Source organism: Copadichromis virginalis, linkage group LG3 (assembly GCF_057382275.1).
Source record: "Copadichromis virginalis isolate Kocher_CV1m ecotype Utaka linkage group LG3, C_Virginalis_male_GT1.1, whole genome shotgun sequence".
NCBI classification, from domain to species: domain Eukaryota; kingdom Metazoa; phylum Chordata; class Actinopteri; order Cichliformes; family Cichlidae; genus Copadichromis; species Copadichromis virginalis.
This window is the reverse complement of record NC_140620.1, coordinates 24421683-24441003: the sequence shown is the minus strand read 5'-3', so window position 1 is coordinate 24441003 and position 19321 is coordinate 24421683. Positions and strand designations below refer to the sequence as shown.

General features: G+C 38.4%; 3 protein-coding genes and 2 long non-coding RNA genes across 5 annotated transcripts in view; 4 read left to right on the top strand and 1 right to left on the bottom strand.

Moving 5' to 3' along the window:
• LOC146713577 (type-2 ice-structuring protein-like) overlaps window positions 1-19321 on the top strand; it is a 124887-nt gene that overhangs the window by 100640 nt on the left and 4926 nt on the right. The window lies entirely within an intron of this gene.
• Window positions 798-3702, top strand: LOC146713581 (uncharacterized). The gene is made up of 2 exons (XM_085448871.1): window positions 798-3546; window positions 3639-3702. The coding sequence occupies exons 1-2, from the start codon at window positions 967-969 to the stop codon at window positions 3645-3647; spliced, it is 2589 nt and encodes an 862-aa protein (XP_085304997.1). The 5' UTR covers window positions 798-966; the 3' UTR covers window positions 3648-3702.
• Window positions 4833-6997, top strand: LOC146713580 (uncharacterized). The gene is made up of 3 exons (XR_014918087.1): window positions 4833-5286; window positions 5468-5604; window positions 5691-6997. It is a non-coding gene; the product is annotated as an uncharacterized LOC146713580 (long non-coding RNA).
• LOC146713579 (uncharacterized) lies at window positions 12538-14449 on the top strand. Its single transcript, XR_014918094.1, has 2 exons — window positions 12538-13037; window positions 13887-14449. It is a non-coding gene; the product is annotated as an uncharacterized LOC146713579 (long non-coding RNA).
• Window positions 14195-16149, bottom strand: LOC146713578 (uncharacterized). Its single transcript, XM_085448882.1, has 2 exons — window positions 15650-16149; window positions 14195-14761 (listed from the first exon to the last, which is right to left on the bottom strand). Exons 1-2 carry the CDS (start codon window positions 15907-15909, stop codon window positions 14491-14493), a joined length of 531 nt encoding a protein of 176 aa, XP_085305008.1. The 5' UTR covers window positions 15910-16149; the 3' UTR covers window positions 14195-14490.

Here is a 19321-nt window from a genome sequence, read left to right as displayed (position 1 = left end):
AAAACTACTAAAGATTTATTCAGTATGATTCGTCAAATAGGAACACCTCAGTTCTTTGTCACTTTCTCTGCTGCTGAGATGAGATGGCCTGAAGTGATTCAAGCAATAAAGAGACAGCAAGGTGAAGAGGTTGATTTTGAAGCCCTGGACTGGTCAGAAAAGTGTGAAATTCTAAGATCAAATCCAGTAACCACCATGCGGATGTTTGATAAACGTGTTGAGGCTTTGTTCAGAGATTTGCTTTTTTCTCCTGCACAGCCCCTTGGTGAGATCATTGATTACTTTTACAGAGTTGAGTTCCAGCACAGAGGTAGTCCGCATATACACATGTTGCTGTGGATTCGAGAAAAGGTAGAAGCAGATGTGGATGATGACCAAACTGTCTGTGACTTTGTGGACAGATACATCTCAGCTCAACTCCCTGATCCAGAAAAACAACCTGAACTGCACAAAAAAGTCTCTGAACTACAAAAGCACAGCAAGAACCACACAAAGACATGCTTTAAGAGTGTGAACTCTGGTTGTAGATTTGGGTTTCCAAAACCACCATCCACAAGAACAATGATTGTGAGACAGGATGAGGATTCAGACACTGAAGCTGCAAAAGCCAAACTCAGACCTTTGTTGAACCTGCTGAAGGAACCTGAAGCTGCTTCCCTCACCATAGAGCAGATTCTGTCACGATGCAACTTGACAATGAATGAGTATGAACAATGCCTCCAGAACATAAACAAGAAAACAGCTCTGATTCTGAAACGTGACCCAAAGGACTGTTGGATCAACAATTACAACCCAGATCTGCTTGAAGCCTGGAACTCTAATTTAGATGTCTCATTCATTTTGAATGCCTATTCATGTGTAGAATACCTCTGTAAATATATAACAAAGAAAGAATCTGGCCTCTCTGAATACCTGAAGACAGTTATTGATAACTCTGATAAGAACACCGTCAATGAATGTGATGAAATGAGAGCTGTGATGCAGGCTTACTCAAAAAAGAGAGAGATCAGCGCACAGGAGTGTGTGACTCGAGTCTGTGGCCTAAAAATGAAAAAATGTTCCCGCAGTGTTGTATTTGTACCAACAGATGATAACCCAGTAAAAATGAGTCGGCCCATGAGCTTCCTGGAAAGCACAACACATGACAGCTGTAATATTTGGATGACAAGTTTGAGTGATAAATACAAATGCAGACCTGAGACCCCAGAATATGAGGAAATGTCGCTGGCTGATTTTGCTGCCCTGTGCCGGTTGGTGAGTGGTCCAAATGAAGGAAAAGATGTGCTTCCTCTTCTAAACCAGCTTGGATTTGTACAAAGGCGAAAGAATGATAAACCAGCTATAATCAGGTATTACCACTGTTCACAGGAAAAAGATCCTGAGCAATATTATGGTCGACTGTTGAGACTTTACCTTCCACACAGATCAGAGCAGGAACTGAAACCACAATGTTTCCAAACCTATCAGTCCTTCTACAACTCGGGTTTTGTGCGACTTCCATGTTCAGACCACAGTGAGTCTGTGAAACGGATTGTGAAAAGAAATAAAGACAAGTATGAGAAGAACTCTGAGGATATTGAGAGTGCACTGGAAGAGTTTGAACAAAATAGGGATGTTGTGATCGATGAATGGTGTAATCTTGCTCCTGAATCTGAAGTTGTGAGGCTGCAATGTGATGAGAATCTTCCTGAGAGACATTCTGATGATGAGAACGAACAGGAGAATGTCCCTGACTACAGTCGTCAGTCTGATGCTGTAACAAAGATCAGAGCCATCAGAGAACAACCTGCAGTAGATCCAGCCGTGGTACGTGTAATGTATCAGAATCTGAACCAGAAGCAGGCCTGCGTGTTCTATGCCATAAGAGACTGGTGTATTCAGCGAGTTTGTGGTTTGAACCCAGATCCATTTTTCTTCTATATCAACGGTGGTGCAGGAACTGGAAAGTCACATCTGATTAAATGTATTCACTCTGAAGCATCAAAGATCCTGAGCAGACTGCCTGCTAATGCAGAAGAAGCTGACATATCAAATCCAACTGTTTTACTTACTTCATTTACCGGGACAGCAGCTTTTTCTATCAATGGCTCTACATTACATTCTCTACTGAAACTACCCAGGAGTCTGAAACCACCCATTCAAGGACTTGGTAACCAACTGGATGAAGTCAGATCTGAGCTGATGAATGCTGAAATTATTGTTATTGATGAGATTTCAATGGTTTCAAAACCCCTTTTTGCCTATGTGGATGCAAGACTGAAACAAATCAAAGGCACTCAGAGACCTTTTGGTGGAATGTCAGTTTTAGCTGTTGGAGATTTTTACCAGCTGCCACCAGTGCGACAGTCTAAACCTCTCTGCGTTTACGATCCAGAACAGATTGACCTATGGCAGGAACATTTTCAGATGATCACTCTAACCGAGATCATGCGTCAGAAAGATGATGTGGCCTTTGCAGAGATGCTGAACAGGATTAGAGTGAAAGAAAAGACGGATGAGCTTTCTCAGTGCGACAGAGATTTGTTGTCACAGGCTGTGACTGCACCAGAAGAATGTCCAACTGAGGTCTTACACATTTATGCCACCAACAAGAATGTGGAATCCCATAACACAGATACCCTGAAGAAGCTTCATTCAAACATCATAATCATCACTGCAGACGATTTCCAGAAGGATAAACGTACAGGCAGAATGGAACGAAGAGACAAACCATTTACAGGTGGGAGAAATGATTTACCTGACACTCTGAATGTTGCTGAAGGAGCTCGAGTCATGCTGACCAGAAACTTGGACACACTAAACGGTTTAGTCAACGGTGCTTTTGGTATACTGGTAAAGGTGGTGAGATCTGAAAATGATGGACACATAATCAAACTGGGGCTCAGAATGGACAACCGGCAGCCTATGAGACACAACCGCAGTGCTAATGCAGCATCTGATGATCTGGTTTACATTGAGAGAGCAGAGGAGAGTCTGAAGTTTAAAGGAGCGGTACGCAGACAGTTTCCTGTAAAGCTAGCATTCGCTTGCACAATTCACAAAACTCAGGGTCTTACAACACAGACAGCTGTAGTTTCAATGAAGAACATTTTTGAACCAGGTATGGCTTATGTTGCTCTCAGCAGGGTGACGTCTCTCAGTGGACTCTATTTGCAGGACTTGGATGAGAAAAAGATTTACTCCAATCCCGAGGTAACTGCAGCACTCCAAACCATGAGACAAGCCAGCGTTGAGGAAATGATGCCTCTTCTTCAGGTCAGAGAAACAGCCAGCAGACTTGACACTCTTACACTGATCCATCACAATACGGAGGGTTTGCCATCTCACATCAGTGACATCAAGAGTCATCATGAAATGTGTTTAGCAGATGTTTTGTGTCTCACTGAGTCTCACCTTCAAGGCTCCTTTGTTGCAGACAGTCTTCATTTGGATGGCTACACCATGTTCAAACGCAACAGACATGTGTCCTACACAAACTTTCCTCACATGGCCAGCAGAAGTGGTGGGGGAGTTGTTGTGTATTTGAGGAATCATTTTCAGGTTCAGGTAAAACAGTATCTGCATAATGTCACTGATCTTGAGTTTTTAGTGTTGAAGGTTCAGGCTCCATTCCCTGCACTCATTGCTGTTGTGTACAGACCCCCTGACTACAGTTTGACACCATTCATGCAAAACCTGGTAAGTCTTTTAGATTCCCTTGAAATAATGGACTGTCACCCAATCATTGTGTGTGGAGATTTTAATGAGAACCAGTTGCAGAGTGGAAGAAAACAGATTCTGGAGCAGTTTCAGTCGAGAGGGTATTCACAGCTGATCACTTCTGGCACTACAGACAAGAACACCCTGCTTGACCTCATTTTTATTTCTCAGCCAGATCAATGTCTCCATTCCGGTGTTCTGAGATCATACTACAGTTACCACAACCCTGTGTTTTGTGTCCTGTCCTCGAGCCAATCATGAAGTCGTCTGGTGAGTTTTGAAACAATTACAGATCATGTTTGTTACAGAGTTTACTGATTGTAGAGTATGAAAAAGATTTTTCATTGGAAAAAATTGTCTTCCCTACTCTGTCTGTAAGAAGACCCTTTCTTATTGCAATGTTATTAATCATGTCACCAAATCATGGCTGTACTTCATGCAGAGCCGGGAGATCTGCTTTCTGTTATCATGCACCTCAGATCTGAAATATACTGCATTAAACGGACATAATTTATTTTTTATTCTCATGTTTTAAATGACTAAATCTACTTATACATTTTTTCATGGATGTTAATTGTCATCTCCTTTTTTGATACTTTTTTTACTCTGACGTATGTATCTCAACAAACGAGATCTTCCCCTCCAAGATGCTTTCAAATATGAAATAGTAAATAAATAAATCACAGATAAATGCAGGTATTTATTATGGGTCACATGAATAAATACAGACAATTATATTTTCTTGATTATAGTAAATTTTGTAGAATCAAATGTTTTTTGGATGAATGAGGTTTTGCTTATCATGTTTTACAGGTAAAAAATGTTAAAAGTTTTAAACTATCTTTAGGCTACCAGAGATGTCTATAATTATACATTATGTAGAGAAAAACATTTTCACAGCTTACAGAATTTGTATAAAAACTGATTTAGAAGTACATGGAAAGTTTCTGCATCAATTTTCTGACTTGGCCTTTATCCGGGTGGGTTTGGGTTTGGGTGGATAAAGGCCAAGTCAGAATTCTCTGAGCAGCTGGAAAAAGCTGCTAATAAACAAAGACATCAGAAAGCGGGGGCTTTAGGTGTAGCCCCCGCTTTCTGACGCACTAATTAGATTTAGTAACTGACACCCCATACCAGCATTATATAGACACTTGGGGGCTGAGATGGGTGGGTGGGGAGGGGGGGTGGGTGGTGTTAAAAGCACTTTATGTTTTGTAGATGTATTTTTTTCAGACAGGGCACACACAGTCCTGTTTCCTTTGTGGGAAAACCTTCAAACTTCACCATCCTCAGCTGAAACAACAACATCTTAACACCATCTTCATGAACTGCTGAGCCAAACCTGATCCATCAGTGCTGGACTGCACAGATAACTACATGCCACACAGAGACTGCTGTTTTATGAACTGCCATACCAGTATGTCTTCAATGGAGAAGATGACACACCCATCACCTGACCTCCTGCCTGATCTGGAGACCATCATGATGCTGCCACACTACACACCTCTGAGACCATGAATGATGACTCCTACTGAGGAAACTGTATTTCCTGTCAGAGATGCTCAGTGATCCTCAGAGCAGAGAGCGGTATGATTCTTTATCTTTGATAAAAAATGTCAGTGTTTTTAATTCAATTAATTAATTAAAATCCTGTTTAGTGCATAAATAATTCCACACTCAAATGATTATACTTGTTGACACTTTTTGAGTTTTAATTCACATTATGGATTACAAATCTATGCTTTTTCTACTCTGTCTCTCTGTGCAGGTATTGCTGTCTTCTGAGTTCTTCAGTGTCCCAACTGAGACATTCAAACCTCATTGCAGAGCTCATGTCTTTCCTCACCATCATGTGAGTGTGAGATTGCTCTGGATTCTGGTTATGTGGCCTGCAGCACCTATAAGGTATTTCAACATTGTTCATTGCATAACTTATTTGTAGTTTTTAGGCCTTAACACAAATAAAATGTTCCTTTTTCTGTATTTTTTAGAACAAGCTCGTCCAGTGTGCCTGCATTCCAGCTTCTTAGACTCTACTCAAGTGGACAGAGTATCAGTGTTTGGCCACTCTTACAGACACCGACTTCTGTCAACTCACTGCTACTGATCAGGCACCTGACTCCAGGAAGACAGAGGGCTGCAAGCCTGTCATCGTTTCCAGTGTGGCTTTGTATTCTTGGGGTAGCATCAGATTTTTCCCACAAATATTCAAAGGTAACACTTATTTTAAGCGTAGTTATTAAGTCAAAAGTCTTCCCTTGTGTTAATTTTATTTTTTTTATTTGTTTTTGTTTTCTTTTAGATTTATGTGCAGTGATCGGATGTGGTGGAGCTTTGTTAACTGTGTGGAAAACATCTGTTTGTGATGATATTTACAATGAGGCTTTAAGGTGACAGTTTCCATGTAATTTCAATCCTTTTACTAAGCAAAAACATGTTTGCAATTAACATATTTTTTTTAAGTTTTGTCTTCTGGATTTCTGGTTAACATTCCTCTGTGACAGCAAATACTAAACTGGTCCAAGTACCCAGCATATCATTGGTCAAAGGCAAAAAGGACCACATGTCACACTAGCAATGAATTATTGACTGTGTTTGTGTCATCAGATTTAACTAACAATATCAGACATATGAAACTGAACTCTGGATTAATGTGCAGATTTTTTTTGTGTTTTTTTTTATTGTTGAATAATTATTTTGTAGAACAAACCCAATCTATTTACCCAAACAATGTAACTTGTTTGGGTAAATAGTGGATTAATATATCTAAGTCTATAAGTATAGCAAGCTGAATTCATACAGACACACAGCTCTAAATCCTGGATTGTAGGATGTACAAAAATGATCATGTGATTATTATGGACATTTAAATAACTATATCTATTGAACCATTACATGTATTCTTTTTAGAAATTACACAATCTCAAAATGTGAAAAAAGAAAGTGTTTAAGAGAATAAATAATGTGTGTTTGTATGAATCCTGCCTTAGTATGGGGTGTCAGTAACTACATTAGTATAGAGTAGGTCTAACAGTGGTTTTCCACATCTGCTCTAATACAGCAGTCCCCAACCTTTTTTGCGCCACGGACCGGTTTATGCCCGACAATATTTTCATGGACCGGCCTTTAAGGTGTCGCGGATAAATATAACAAAATAAAACTAGTACCGGTACTGAAAAAAAGAAAATTTATTCATAACACACGTGAAAAGACCCAGGAAAACCAAGTAAACGATAAAAACGATAACAAAATAACGCTGAAAACCGATAAAAACCCTGAAAACTATACATTTCACACCTGAGCCTCGTCTCTCGCGGCCCGGTACCAAACGACTCACGGACCGGTACCGGTCCGAGGCCCGGGGGTTGGGGACCGCTGCTGTAATATATATAGATAATGGGTCAGACATATAAAGTCATTTTGAAAAGTTCATAAAGGTCATTTATATGTGTTCCTCTTTATCATTTTATATCAGGTCAAACAGCTGACTTGAGTTTTGATCAGAGTAGAACCATGACATTCATGCTAATGGTTCTACTGTTTACAGTTACTTTATGATGGATTTCACCCTGGTCACAGCACTATGTGAAAAGCTGTTAGAGGTAAAGTTAAGCCAATTAATACCTCATCATAAGTCACTCTCTAACGCAAAGCAGTGATTATTTTTCACTGTAATTTATTCCACAACGATGTTCTTTATTTGATCCTTGTTTCTTTAAATATGCAAATCGATTGTTCAGCTGTGTGACTCTCCACACCTCAAATATATCACAATGTGGACTTCATTTTGACAGTATTTTGTAGATTGGTACCATATTTATCATCAAATCAGGAAACTGTAAACTAATTGAAAAAATTAAGCTTATGAAAATTTTAATGTGGCATAGGAACATGTTGTTTATCCTTGCCAAATGGTATTTACACAAAACTCCAGCAAATCAGAGGATATATTTTTGTCTCTCACTTGCTATATATGTGTATATTTTTGCAGTTAATAGCCTATCATGTGTCTGCGCATCTTAGGGCCATAAACATAAACATGGCAAACAAGGATATGTTCACAATTCCAACAGATGCTTCAATTGTTTGTATAGATTTTAGATCAATTTGATTTGCATTTTCTATTAATATTTTTCTGTTTGTCCCAAATGGTATTTTTATTTCTTTATGCCATTATTGTAATCATTGGAAACAACTGAGTAAATATTTTGTATCATATGTTTCTAAAAATATTTGAATGTTCTACTTTTCTACTACTGGTTTTCTACTTTCTAAACTTTCTGCCACTTTTTGGCATTTCAATAACATTATTTTTGGGTGTTTTAATCTCTGACCGCAGCATCTTGTGCATTTATTACCTAAAATGTTGTTTGTGTGGGTCTTGCCTTTGTTATGTTTTTTTGCCATTTTTAGATTTCACCAGCTGTGCAAACTCGCAATTTTACCTTGGTTTTGTTCCACATTAGTTTATCTGCCGGCACGTTTTCTTCCTTTTCTAATGTTTTTGGTAATTTTTCACAGTTAAACAAGTAACTTTGAGGTTACTTCAGCATTTTCAGCTGTTATCTGTTGACAGTTTTGCCTAATTATTACATTTCTGCAAATTTCTAGCAGTTCTGATAAGTTGTAATATTTCTGCCAAGTTTTTAATTTTCTACTAAATTATATTATTCCTGCTAGGTTACACTACTTTTGTTTGTTATGTTATGTTAAGTTATGTTATTCTAAATTATTGCATTTCTGCTAAGTTATTACATTTTTCTTAACTTGATATTGTTCTGCAAAGTTATTAAAATTTCAGCAACTTTTTAAACACTGACTTTGATTTCTTCAGCTTCTTCAGCTATTTTCAACTATTTTCAGCAGACAGCTTCAGCTTTACAGTTTCCTCTAAGTGATTGCAGTTCTGCTAAGTTATTCCATTTTAGCAAACTTCTTTTGCTTCTGCAAAGTTTTTACAATTTCTGCAACTTTTCAGCTTTTTCAGCTACTTTTTGCATACAGCTTCAGCTTTAAGCATCCACACTGCATTTTCGCAGGAAATGCAAATTTTTCTAGTTATTATTCTAGTTGCTTCCGTACACTTTTTGGCACTTAACTACTTCCACAATTTTCAGCCGATTTTCACCGTTCAAATTTTAAACTATTCTGCTATTTCTGCTAATGTGCGCTATGACTTTTGCTATTTTTAACTATTATACTTTTTAAAATATTAAGCTTTTTTCCTTTAATTTGTCCCATTGAAATGAATGGGAAACTTCAGCAATTCTGCTAAAATTTGCTTGTTTTTGAAACTTAACTACTTCCTCATATTTTCACCTAGAACAACCATTCAAATTTTAAAATGTTCACAAATTATTGGGCTATTCAGGTATGATTCAGCTTTTTCAAATCTTCTACTGTTTTACTTTTATGCCTCTTAAAGTTTTGAGTTGCAAAATTGTGATTTTTCACAAAATACATGCGTTGTTATGGTTGCTATGCTCTTGGCTTCCAGTGTGCCACTGAAGGTTTTGCAATTTTCACTTCATGTCCGAACAACTTCCTGCTACTTGCTCAATTTTCACTCAACTTCCACAAATTATACATCAAAACGTAGGTATTTTTGCTGGCTTTCAGAAAATGTCACCATCATTGTTGTGGGATTTATAGAATTTTTGCAAATCTCCTCAGACTAACACAAGGTCAGAAAACTCTCCATATAAAGTGAATGGAGAGCTTGTTCAAAATCACCGCTGGATTTCTGTAATGAGAGGCATATTCGAATCGTCATATCTCCTTAACGAAGCAAAGTTAAGACATGAGGCTTGTCCCCGAATATCTTCAGACACCCCTGACGCTCACAATTCAAGAATTTCTTTCTCACCTATTACCGTTCTGAAATGAGTTGGACTTGTTTGAGGGTAGGAAATTCGTCCTTCGCTCAGATTTCTTCAGATTTCAAACTGTGGAAATGAACCACTTTTTTCTCTCGTCATAACTTTTTGTTGGATTTCCACAGAGACCTGAAAATTTCCATGATTGTTCACCAAAGCCTGCTGTCTCTTACGGTGAAAGAATGATATCGATACTCCAAAAAGATTTTGAGTTAGAAAGCGTTGTTTGAGGGCAAGTCAAGGCAGTTTTTGCTTCGCTCTACTCAGTTATGGTGCATTACAAGTCAAATATCTTTAATAATTCATATTTTAATGATAAATTGTAAACACTGGAAGATTCCCCCATCTCTTCTGAACAAAACGGTGTAAGAATGACCGCTCTAGCCCCTACGGTTTGGAAATTATGGTCATTTGTTTGAGGGGAGTCCTCACTATGAGAAATAGGCTGCAATAATCCTGTGCCTCTCTGTGCTGCGTGTGTAAAAAGAGGCACATGTTTTGGCGGGAAAAAGTACACAGGCTCTCTGATTGGTGGATTCAAATTCAGCAGCTCCCAGGCTGACCTAGAAACTTACTTCTCTCTCCCTGTGCATTTTTTTGCTGATTTTTTTCATTTAACAAGTATATTTGAGGGACCCTCAGCATGTTCAGCATTTTTTCAGCTGTCCATTTTGCTTTTCCAATTTTTCTGTTTAACTTATTACTATTGTGCTAAATAATACTATTTCTGCTATTTTATAAGATTTGTGCCTAATATAGTATTTCTGCTAAATTACAATATTTCTGCTTTTTATACTATTTGTGCTAAAACATAGTATTTCTACTAAATGTAGTATTTATGCTTAATCATACTATTTCTGCTTTTTATGGGATTTGTGCCTAATATAGTATTTCTGCTTTTTATAGGATTTTTGCTCAAACATAGTATTTCTACTAAATGTAGTGTTTATGCTTAATCATCCTATTTCTGCTTTTTATAGGATTTGTGCTTAATATAGTATTTCTGCTAAATTATAGTATTTCTGCTTTTTATAGTATTTGTGCTAAAACATAGTATTTCTACTAAATGTAGTATTTATGCTTAATCATAGTATTTCTATATATTTCTGCCAGGTCCCCAGGCAGCCAATCCTCTGTGAGGACTGAGAAATTCAAATTTTCAAATCAGGGCCTGCACGGCTTCCCAGCCAATCATATATGTGTCCTGAGGCATTCAAATTTGCATATTGGGGCCTTCATGGCTTCTAAGCCAGCCAATCATATCTGAGGGCTGAGGAATTCAAATCCACAAATCAGGGCCCTCACAGCTTCCCAGCCAGCCAATCATGTATGTGGGCTCCAGGTATTCAAATTTGCATATTGGGGAATTCGTGGCTTCTAAGTCAACAAGTCATCCATGTCATATATCTCTAAAAATTCATATTTTAATGATAAATTGTCAACACTTGAAGATTCCCCCATCTCTTCTGAACAAAACGGTGTAAGAATGACCGCTCTAGCCGCTATGGTTAGGAAATTATGGTCATTTGTTTGAGGGGAATCCTCACTATGTGAAATAAACTGAAAGAAGCAGGTCTATGTCTCTGTGCTGCTGCGTGTGTAAAAAGATGCACCTGTTTTGGCGGGAAAACGTAAACAGCCTCTCTGATTGGTGGATTCAAATTCAGCAGTTCCCAGGCTGACCTAGAAACTTAGTCCTCTCTCCCTGTGTGTGTGTGTGTGTGTGTTTAGTGGGAGAGAGAGGACCCTGCCCTTATTTGGCAGCATGTCATTGTAGGATTTAAATTGAACATAGTTAGACTGGTTGACTGGATTAGAGCCTGTGTTTGTGTGTCCCTCTGTGCATTTGTGTTTCAATAAGTTATTACTATTCTGCTAAATCATAGTATTTCTGCTTTTCATAGGATTTATGCCTAATATAGTATTTCTGCTAAATTATAGTATTTCTGCTTTTTATAGGATTTGTGCCTAACATAGTATTTCTGCTAAATTATAGTATTTCTGCTTTTTATAGGATTTGTGCCTAACATAGTATTTCTGCTAAATTATAGTATTTCTGCTTTTTATACTATTTGTTCTAAATTATAGTATTTCTGCTTTTTATAGGATTTGTGCTTAATATAGTATTTCTGCTAAATTATAGTTTTTCTTCTTTTTATAGTATTTGTGCTAAAACATAGTATTTCTACTAAATGTAGTATTTATGCTTAATAATAGTATTTCTATATATTTCTGCCAGGTCCCCAGGCAGCCAATCCTCTGTGAGGACTGAGACATTCAAATTTTCAAATCAGGGCCTGCACAGTTTCCCAGCCAATCAAATAAGTGTCCTGAGGCATTCAAATTTGCATATTGGGGCCTTCGTGGCTTCTAAGCCAGCCAATCATATCTGAGGGCTGAGGAATTCAAATCCACAAATCAGGGCCTGCACGGCTTCCCAGCCAGCCAATCACATATGTGGTCTCAGGCATTCAAATTTGCATATTGGGGAATTCGTGGCTTCTAAGTCAACAAGTCATCCATGTCATATATCTCTAAAAATTCATATTTTAATATTAAATTGTCAACACTTGAAGATTCCCCCACCTCTTCTGAACAAAACGGTGTAAGAATGACCGTTCTAGCCCCTACGGTTAGGAAATTACGGTCATTTGTTTGAGGGAGTCGTCACTATGAGAAATAGACTGCAAAAATCCTGTGTCTCTCTGTGCTGCTGCGTGTGTAAACAGATGCACCTGTTTTGGTGGGGAAAAGTGCACAGGCTCTCTGATTGGTGGATTCAAATTCAGCAGTTCCCAGGCTGACCTAGAAACTTAGTCCTCTCTCCCTGTGTGTGTGTGTGTGTGTGTGTGTGTGTGTGTGTGTGTGTGTGTGTGTGTGTGTGTGTCTGTGACAGAGAGAGAGAGAGAGAGAGAGAGAGAGAGAGAGAGAGGCTTTTAATGGGATGATCTCATTCTAACGGTGTGTTCACACCGAACGCGATGGACGCGAATAGAGCGTCAGGTTTACATGTAAAGTCAATGGAAAGGCGCGATGACGCGCGATTGCGGGTCCCGCGAAAATTCGGAAGCAGATTTGCGTCGCGAAAACGCCAAAACGCGTGAAACGCGCGTCAGTGTAGCGCGTCTGGCGCGTTTGACGCGCGAATAAAACCACGCGCGTGAGTTTTTGTGTTGCATTTTGTGCATACGCGCGTTTCGCGTCTACCGCTCGAGTTGGAAAAATCTGAACTCCAGCGTCAAATCGCGCCGCGACAACCAATCAGGAGCCTGGTGACGTGGCTGTTACCTAGGTCAAAGGGGCAGATCCAGCCAAAGCCTTTCATACTTCAATGGAGGGGAAGGCTAATCAATGCGGTAGCAAACAACTCGGAGCTGTACAACACCAGCTGCTTTCAGTACCGAGACAGGAATAAAAAGGACCGAGCTTGGAGGAAGATATGTGAAGAGATCGGGCAACCTGGTAAGTTCATTCATTTCTCTTTTGAAAGTTTTCACTGACCCGGGGAAGCCGCACAAAAGCTAGCAAGCCACCGCTATTTTCCCACTGACATACAAATACCGTTCTGCTTTTATGCATGTTGTCATTTAGGAATATATTTTATTGTTTATTAATAAACAGCACACAGTGGTCCCGCTGTTCATCCGTCACTGCTTTGCTTTTTCGCTGATTTTTTATTGCACAGTACAGCATTGCATTCTGCAGCCTGATTGACAAATCTGCTCCGTGTCGTCTCCTGCGCTTGCCAAATTTATCACGTTTGGTTTTGATAACCATCGCGTCCAATAGAAAAAACAGCACAAAAACACCCATAACTATGAGCCTCATTCGGAAATAGACACCTGCACCGTGAGGGAAAAAGGCGCACGAAAGTGGCGGGCAGATGAAGACAAACCGCGGCATAATAATACTTTTACGTTTTGCAATCTACAAAGGTTTGCACTTTGAGAATCAATTGTGAGAACTGTGACCAGGGGCTAGTTATTCTGAGAACCCCTGCAATAAATGAGGGACCACTGTCTACTCTACGATTATTATATCCAACCTGTTAACATTTAATACTGTATTGATAGAACCAACTGATTCTGCAGCAGAGCATCCCCAGTCCCTGAGCTCCTGCTGCTGCACCCACAGATATGTACAGCAAGCACTGATACCTTTTTAGTCGGTGGGATTCCCTTGTGATCACCTTTACTAAATATCTACAACCAATCTGATTATATCCTGTTATTGTTTTGTTTTTTTTTCAATGTTGAAATTAAAATCTAGTAGCAGCCTTCTCATTTCTTTGTGTTTTGTGCTGTTTTACAGGCCCACAGAGGAGGACGGCTCCGAGGCAGATGAGGGACGGGTCCCAGGACGGTCCATCGGCGGTGGAGCTGGCCACCCTGGAGTCCCTGAAGAGGCCACACCAGTCTCCAATGGAGCATTTCCTCCTCAGCCTTGTTCCTGCTCTGGAGAGCAGCTGGTCCTTTTTATTCCTGTCTCTCTGTAAATTCTTATATTTTATATATTTATGTTTAATGTTTTTCTGTTTGAGACTTTTAATATTATTTCAAATAAATGTTTATAATGACTAATGTCTCAGTTCTACTACACAGCAAATGTTGGCACACAACTTGACACATGTAGAATTTATTTCATATTATACTAATGACAAAATATACTGATACAGTGGGATGCAGAAGTTTGGGCAACCTTGTTAATAGACATTATTTTCCTGTATAAATTGTTGGTTGTTACAATAAAAAATGTCAGTTAAATATCATACAGGAGACACACACAGTGATATTTGAGAAGTGAAAAGAAGTTTACTGGATTTACAGAAAGTGTGCAATAATTGTTTAAACAAAATCAAGCAGGTGCATCAATTTGGGCACCACAAAAAAGAAATGAAATGAATATTTAGTGTATATCAATGTGTGTGTCTCCTATATGATATATGGGGTGCCTTTGTCTGGACGTGCTTCCCATCCAGAGCTGCACAGCACAGAGGAAAGTTCCAGCGCTCCTGGAATCCCTCTGTGATGGAGCGCCAGTCTCCAGGTGAAGGCACAGCCATGAAGTCGTCCACTAGACAGTCCCAGATGGACGTCGCTGCCTGGGGGGTGATCTGGCTCACCGTGGACACACCGACTCTGAAACTGAACGCGATGGTCCTGAAGGAGTCCCCGGTGACAAGGAACCTGGACAAAATTGTTCAAAATCAGTATTATGTGTACTGCAGTTACAAAATACATTATTCAAATTCCAAAATACTTTTGTGATGTCAGATTTAAATCACAAAACATGAATCTTACATAAAACATTTTGTAATTATAAGGATAATTACAAAATGTATATTAGATAATATCTAAAACAGTTGTGTTTTGTTTTAACTTTAACATATCATAATTTGATTGGTAGCAACTTTCACAACTACAGTGAGCCAATCACTCATAATTCCTAAACATGTCAATCAGGTAGGAATGAAGTAAGACATTAATAGAAATAAAGAGTTGTGTGTTGACATGTAGCCCTTTCCTTGCTTAAATCATTAATATTTTTGAAAAATTAATCTGTGATAAGACAGCTTATCAAGATAGAACCATGTAACTAGAGATGAACCAAACTGTTCACGGTTTTATCTAACTCTGTTTTAATAAAGGCTGTGACCCCTGCTATAGAGTCTGACAGCTGCAGGGATTATATACAAATATTCAACTATCCCAGAATTAAACCAGGTCTAAATAAAAAGGAGTGAGTATCACTACAAAGATTAACTCAGTGGTCCTAATGCTACAGTTTGATATCAGCAAACACCGAGCGCATACATTGATGTGACACCACAGCCATGCTATCATGCAAACACTGATAACAGCATAAATCGAATTAAATCGGGACTTGATGAGACCTTCTGAGTATCACTAGAAATATTATAAAGAGTCGTCTCTGTACCACAGTTTGCTTTCAGTAAACACCGACAGCATTCACTGTTAGCATAGCACATCCATGTTAGCCGTGTATAACTGGATGGATTAGCATATTAGCACAGATATCAATAAAGGACTACCGTATTAAATAGTTTTACTAACCTCAGGCAGACGGACAGGCGCTCTGCAGGTGGGATTGAGCGTCTGTAGTTGGTGTCTAGGCAGGCAATGCTGGGACCGACGAGGGAAAGCAGGTCCTCAAACTGGCCGACGGTGATAGCGCTGGAATCGGCCGTCATCCAGGCGCAGCTCCTGGAGCAAGTGGTGAAACTCACCAAACTGCTCACGCCTCTGGAGGACCTGATGGACCCAGGTACGGCGAGGACGTCTTTTACGCTGCTGCTCTGCTCTCCACAGTACATAGAGAAGGGAGACTCTCTCTTCAAGCGCTAGCTCGATAGCTGCCATCTTGCAAAGATACCGGTCTGGCACAACTCCCTCCCACATTCCTCCCACATTTCCGGTTCACGCGCGTCAAAATATCATATTTTGACGCGCGATGGATTTTTCTTGGACACGCGTTGAGACGCGAATGTACACGCGTCAAATTAGGGGCGTTTGGGGCGTTTTATTCGCGTCCATCGCGTTCGGTGTGAACACACCGTAAGATTTAAATTCAATATATTTAGACTGGTTGACTGAATTGGATCTTGTGTGTGGGTCTCTATGTGCATGTGTGTTTCCTCATGTGTACATATTTGTGATTGTGTGGCTGTAATAAATTTTTTTGCAGATTTTTGTCATTTAACAAGTATATTTGAGGGACCCTCAGCATGTTCAGCATTTTTTCAGCTGTCCATTTTGCTTTTCCAATTTTTCTGTTTAACTTATTACTATTGTGCTAATTCATAGCATTTCTGCTATTTTATAAGATTTGTGCTTAATATAGTATTTCTGCTAAATGTAGTATTTATGCTTAATCATACTATTTCTGCTTTTCATAGGATTTGTGCTTAATATAGTATTTCTGCTAAATTTAGTATTTCTGATTAATTATAGTTTTTCTACTAAATCATAGTACAGTATTTCTGCTTTTTATGGGATTTGTGCTAAAACAAAGTATTTCTACTAAATGTAGTATTTATGCTTAATCATACCATTTCTGCTTTTTATAGGATTTGTGCTTAATATAGTATTTCTGCTAAATTATAGTATTTCTGCCAAATTATAATATTTGTGCTAAAACAAAGTCTTAATTTAAAATTACAATATTCATAGTTCATCACAGTGTCTCTGGTAAATCACAATATTTCTGCTCTGTTGTACTATTTTTCTAAATCATAGTGTTTCTGTAATGTCTAAGTATTTTTGGCTAAATATATTCTTTCTGTTATCTTATACTATTTCTCCTAAATTCTTGTATTTTTGAGAAGTTATCATGTTTCTGGTAAGTTACAATATTTCTGCTAAATTCTGCTATGCTATTGTATTTCTGCCAAGTATTATGTTTCCTCTAAGATATTGCAGTTCTGCTAAGTTATTCCATTTTAGCAAACTTCTTTTGCTTCTGCAAAGTTTTTACAATTTCTGCAACTTTTCAGCTTTTTCAGCTAGTTTTTGCATACAGCTTCAGCTTTAAGCATCCACACTGCATTTTCGCAGGAAATGCAAATTTTTCTAGTTATTCTTCAAGTTGCTCATTTTTCGTCCTTTAACTACTTCCACAATTTTTGTGCTATTTTCACCGTTCAAACTTTAAACTATTCTGCTATTTCTGCTAATTTGCGCTATGATTTTTGCTATTTTTTGCTATTATACTTTTTAAAATATTAAGCTTTTTTCCTTTAATTTGTCCCATTGAAATGAATGGAAAACTTCTGCAATTCTGCTAAATTTTGCTTGTTTTTGAAACTTAACTACTTCCTCATACTTTCGCCTAGAAAAACCATTCAAACTTTAAAATGTTCACAAATTATTGGGCTATTCATGTATGATTCAGCTTTTTCAAATCTTTTACCGTTTTACTTTTATGCCTCTTAAAGTTTTGAGTTGCAAAATTGTGATTTTTCACAAAATACATGCGTTGTTATGGTTGCTATGCTCTTGGCTTCCAGTGTGTCACTGAAGGTTTTGCAATTTTCACTTCATGTCCGAACAACTTCTTGCTACTTGCTCAATTTTCACTCAACTTCCACAAATTATACATCAAAACGTAGGTATTTTTGCTGGCTTTCAGAAAATGTCACTATCATTGTTGTGGGATTTATAGAATTTTTGCAAATCTCCTCAGACTAACACAATGTCAGAAAACTCTCCATATAAAGTGAATGGAGAGCTTGTTCAAAATCATCGCTGCATTTCTGTAATGAGAGGCATATTCGAATCGTCATATCTCCTTAACGAAGCAAAGTTAAGACATGAGGCTTGTCCCGGTATATCTTCAGACACTCCTGACGCTCACAATTCAAGAATTTCTTTCTCACCTATTACCGTTCTGAAATGAGTTGGACTTGTTTGAGGGTAGGAAATTTGTCCTTCGCTCAGATTTCTTCAGATTTCAAACTGTGGAAATGAACCACTTTTTTCTCTCGTCATAACTTTTTGTTGGATTTCCACAGAGACCTGAAAATTTCTCTGACTGTTCACCAAAGCCTGCTGTCTCTTACGGTGAAAGAATGATATCGATACTCCAAATAGATTTAGAGTTAGAAAGCGTTGTTTGAGGGCAAGTCAAGGCAGTTTTTGCTTCGCTCTGCTCAGTTATGGTGCATTAGAAGTCTAATATCTTTAATAATTCATATTTTAATGATAAATTGTTAACACTGGAAGATTCCCCCATCTCTTCTGAACAAAACGGTGTAAGAATGACCGCTCTAGCCCCTACGGTTAGGAAATTATGGTCATTTGTTTGAGGGAAGTCCTCACTATGAGAAATAGGCTGCAATAATCCTGTGCCTCTCTGTCCTGCGTGTGTAAAAAGATGCACCTGTTTTGGCGGGAAAACGTAAACAGCCACTCTGATTGGTGGATTTAAATTCGGCAGCTCTCTCCCTCTGTGTCTGTCTGTGTGTGTGTGTGTGTGTGTGTGTGTGTGTGTGTGTGTGTGTGTGTGTGTGTGTGTGTGTGTGTTTAGTGGGAGAGAGAGGACCCTGCCCTTATTTGGCAGCATGTCATTGTAGGATTTAAATTGAATATAGTTAGACTGGTTGACTGGATTAGAGCCTGTGTTTGTGTGTCCCTCTGTGCATTTGTGTTTCAATATGCCTTCATATTTGTAATTTTGTAAGTTATTACTATTCTGCTAAATGATACTATTTCTGCTTTTCATAAGATTTGTGCCTAATATAGTATTTCTGCTAAATTATAGTATTTATTATTTTTATAGGATTTGTGCCAAACATAGTATTTCTGTTAAATTATAGTATTTCTGCTTTTTATACTATTTGTGCCTAATATAGTATTTCTGCTTTTTATAGGATTTGTACCTAATATAGTATTTCTGCTTTTTATAGGATTTGTGCTTAATATAGTATTTCTGCTAAATTATAGTATTTCTGCTTTTTATAGTATTTGTGCTAAAACATAGTATTTCTACTAAATGTAGTATTTATGCTTAATCATAGTATTTCTATATATTTCTGCCAGGTCCCCAGGCAGCCAATCCTCTGTGAGGACTTAGACATTCAAATTTTCAAATCAGGGCCTGCACGGTTTCCCAGCCAATCATATATGTGTCCTGAGGCATTCAAATTTGCATATTGGGGCCTTCATGGCTTCTAAGCCAGCCAATCATATCTGAGGGCTGAGGAATTCAAATCCACAAATCAGGGCCTG

Bases quoted from the DNA above. Each gene is read 5' to 3' on its own strand.
- LOC146713581 (XM_085448871.1), top strand. From the start codon at position 967: ATGAGAGCTGTGATGCAGGCTTACTCAAAAAAGAGAGAGATCAGCGCA.
- LOC146713578 (XM_085448882.1), bottom strand. From the start codon at position 15,909: ATGTACTGTGGAGAGCAGAGCAGCAGCGTAAAAGACGTCCTCGCCGTA. The intron at 14,762-15,649 runs GTTAGTAAAACT...AATTTTGTCCAG, and splicing joins CGCCTGTCCGTCTGCCTGAG to GTTCCTTGTCACCGGGGACT.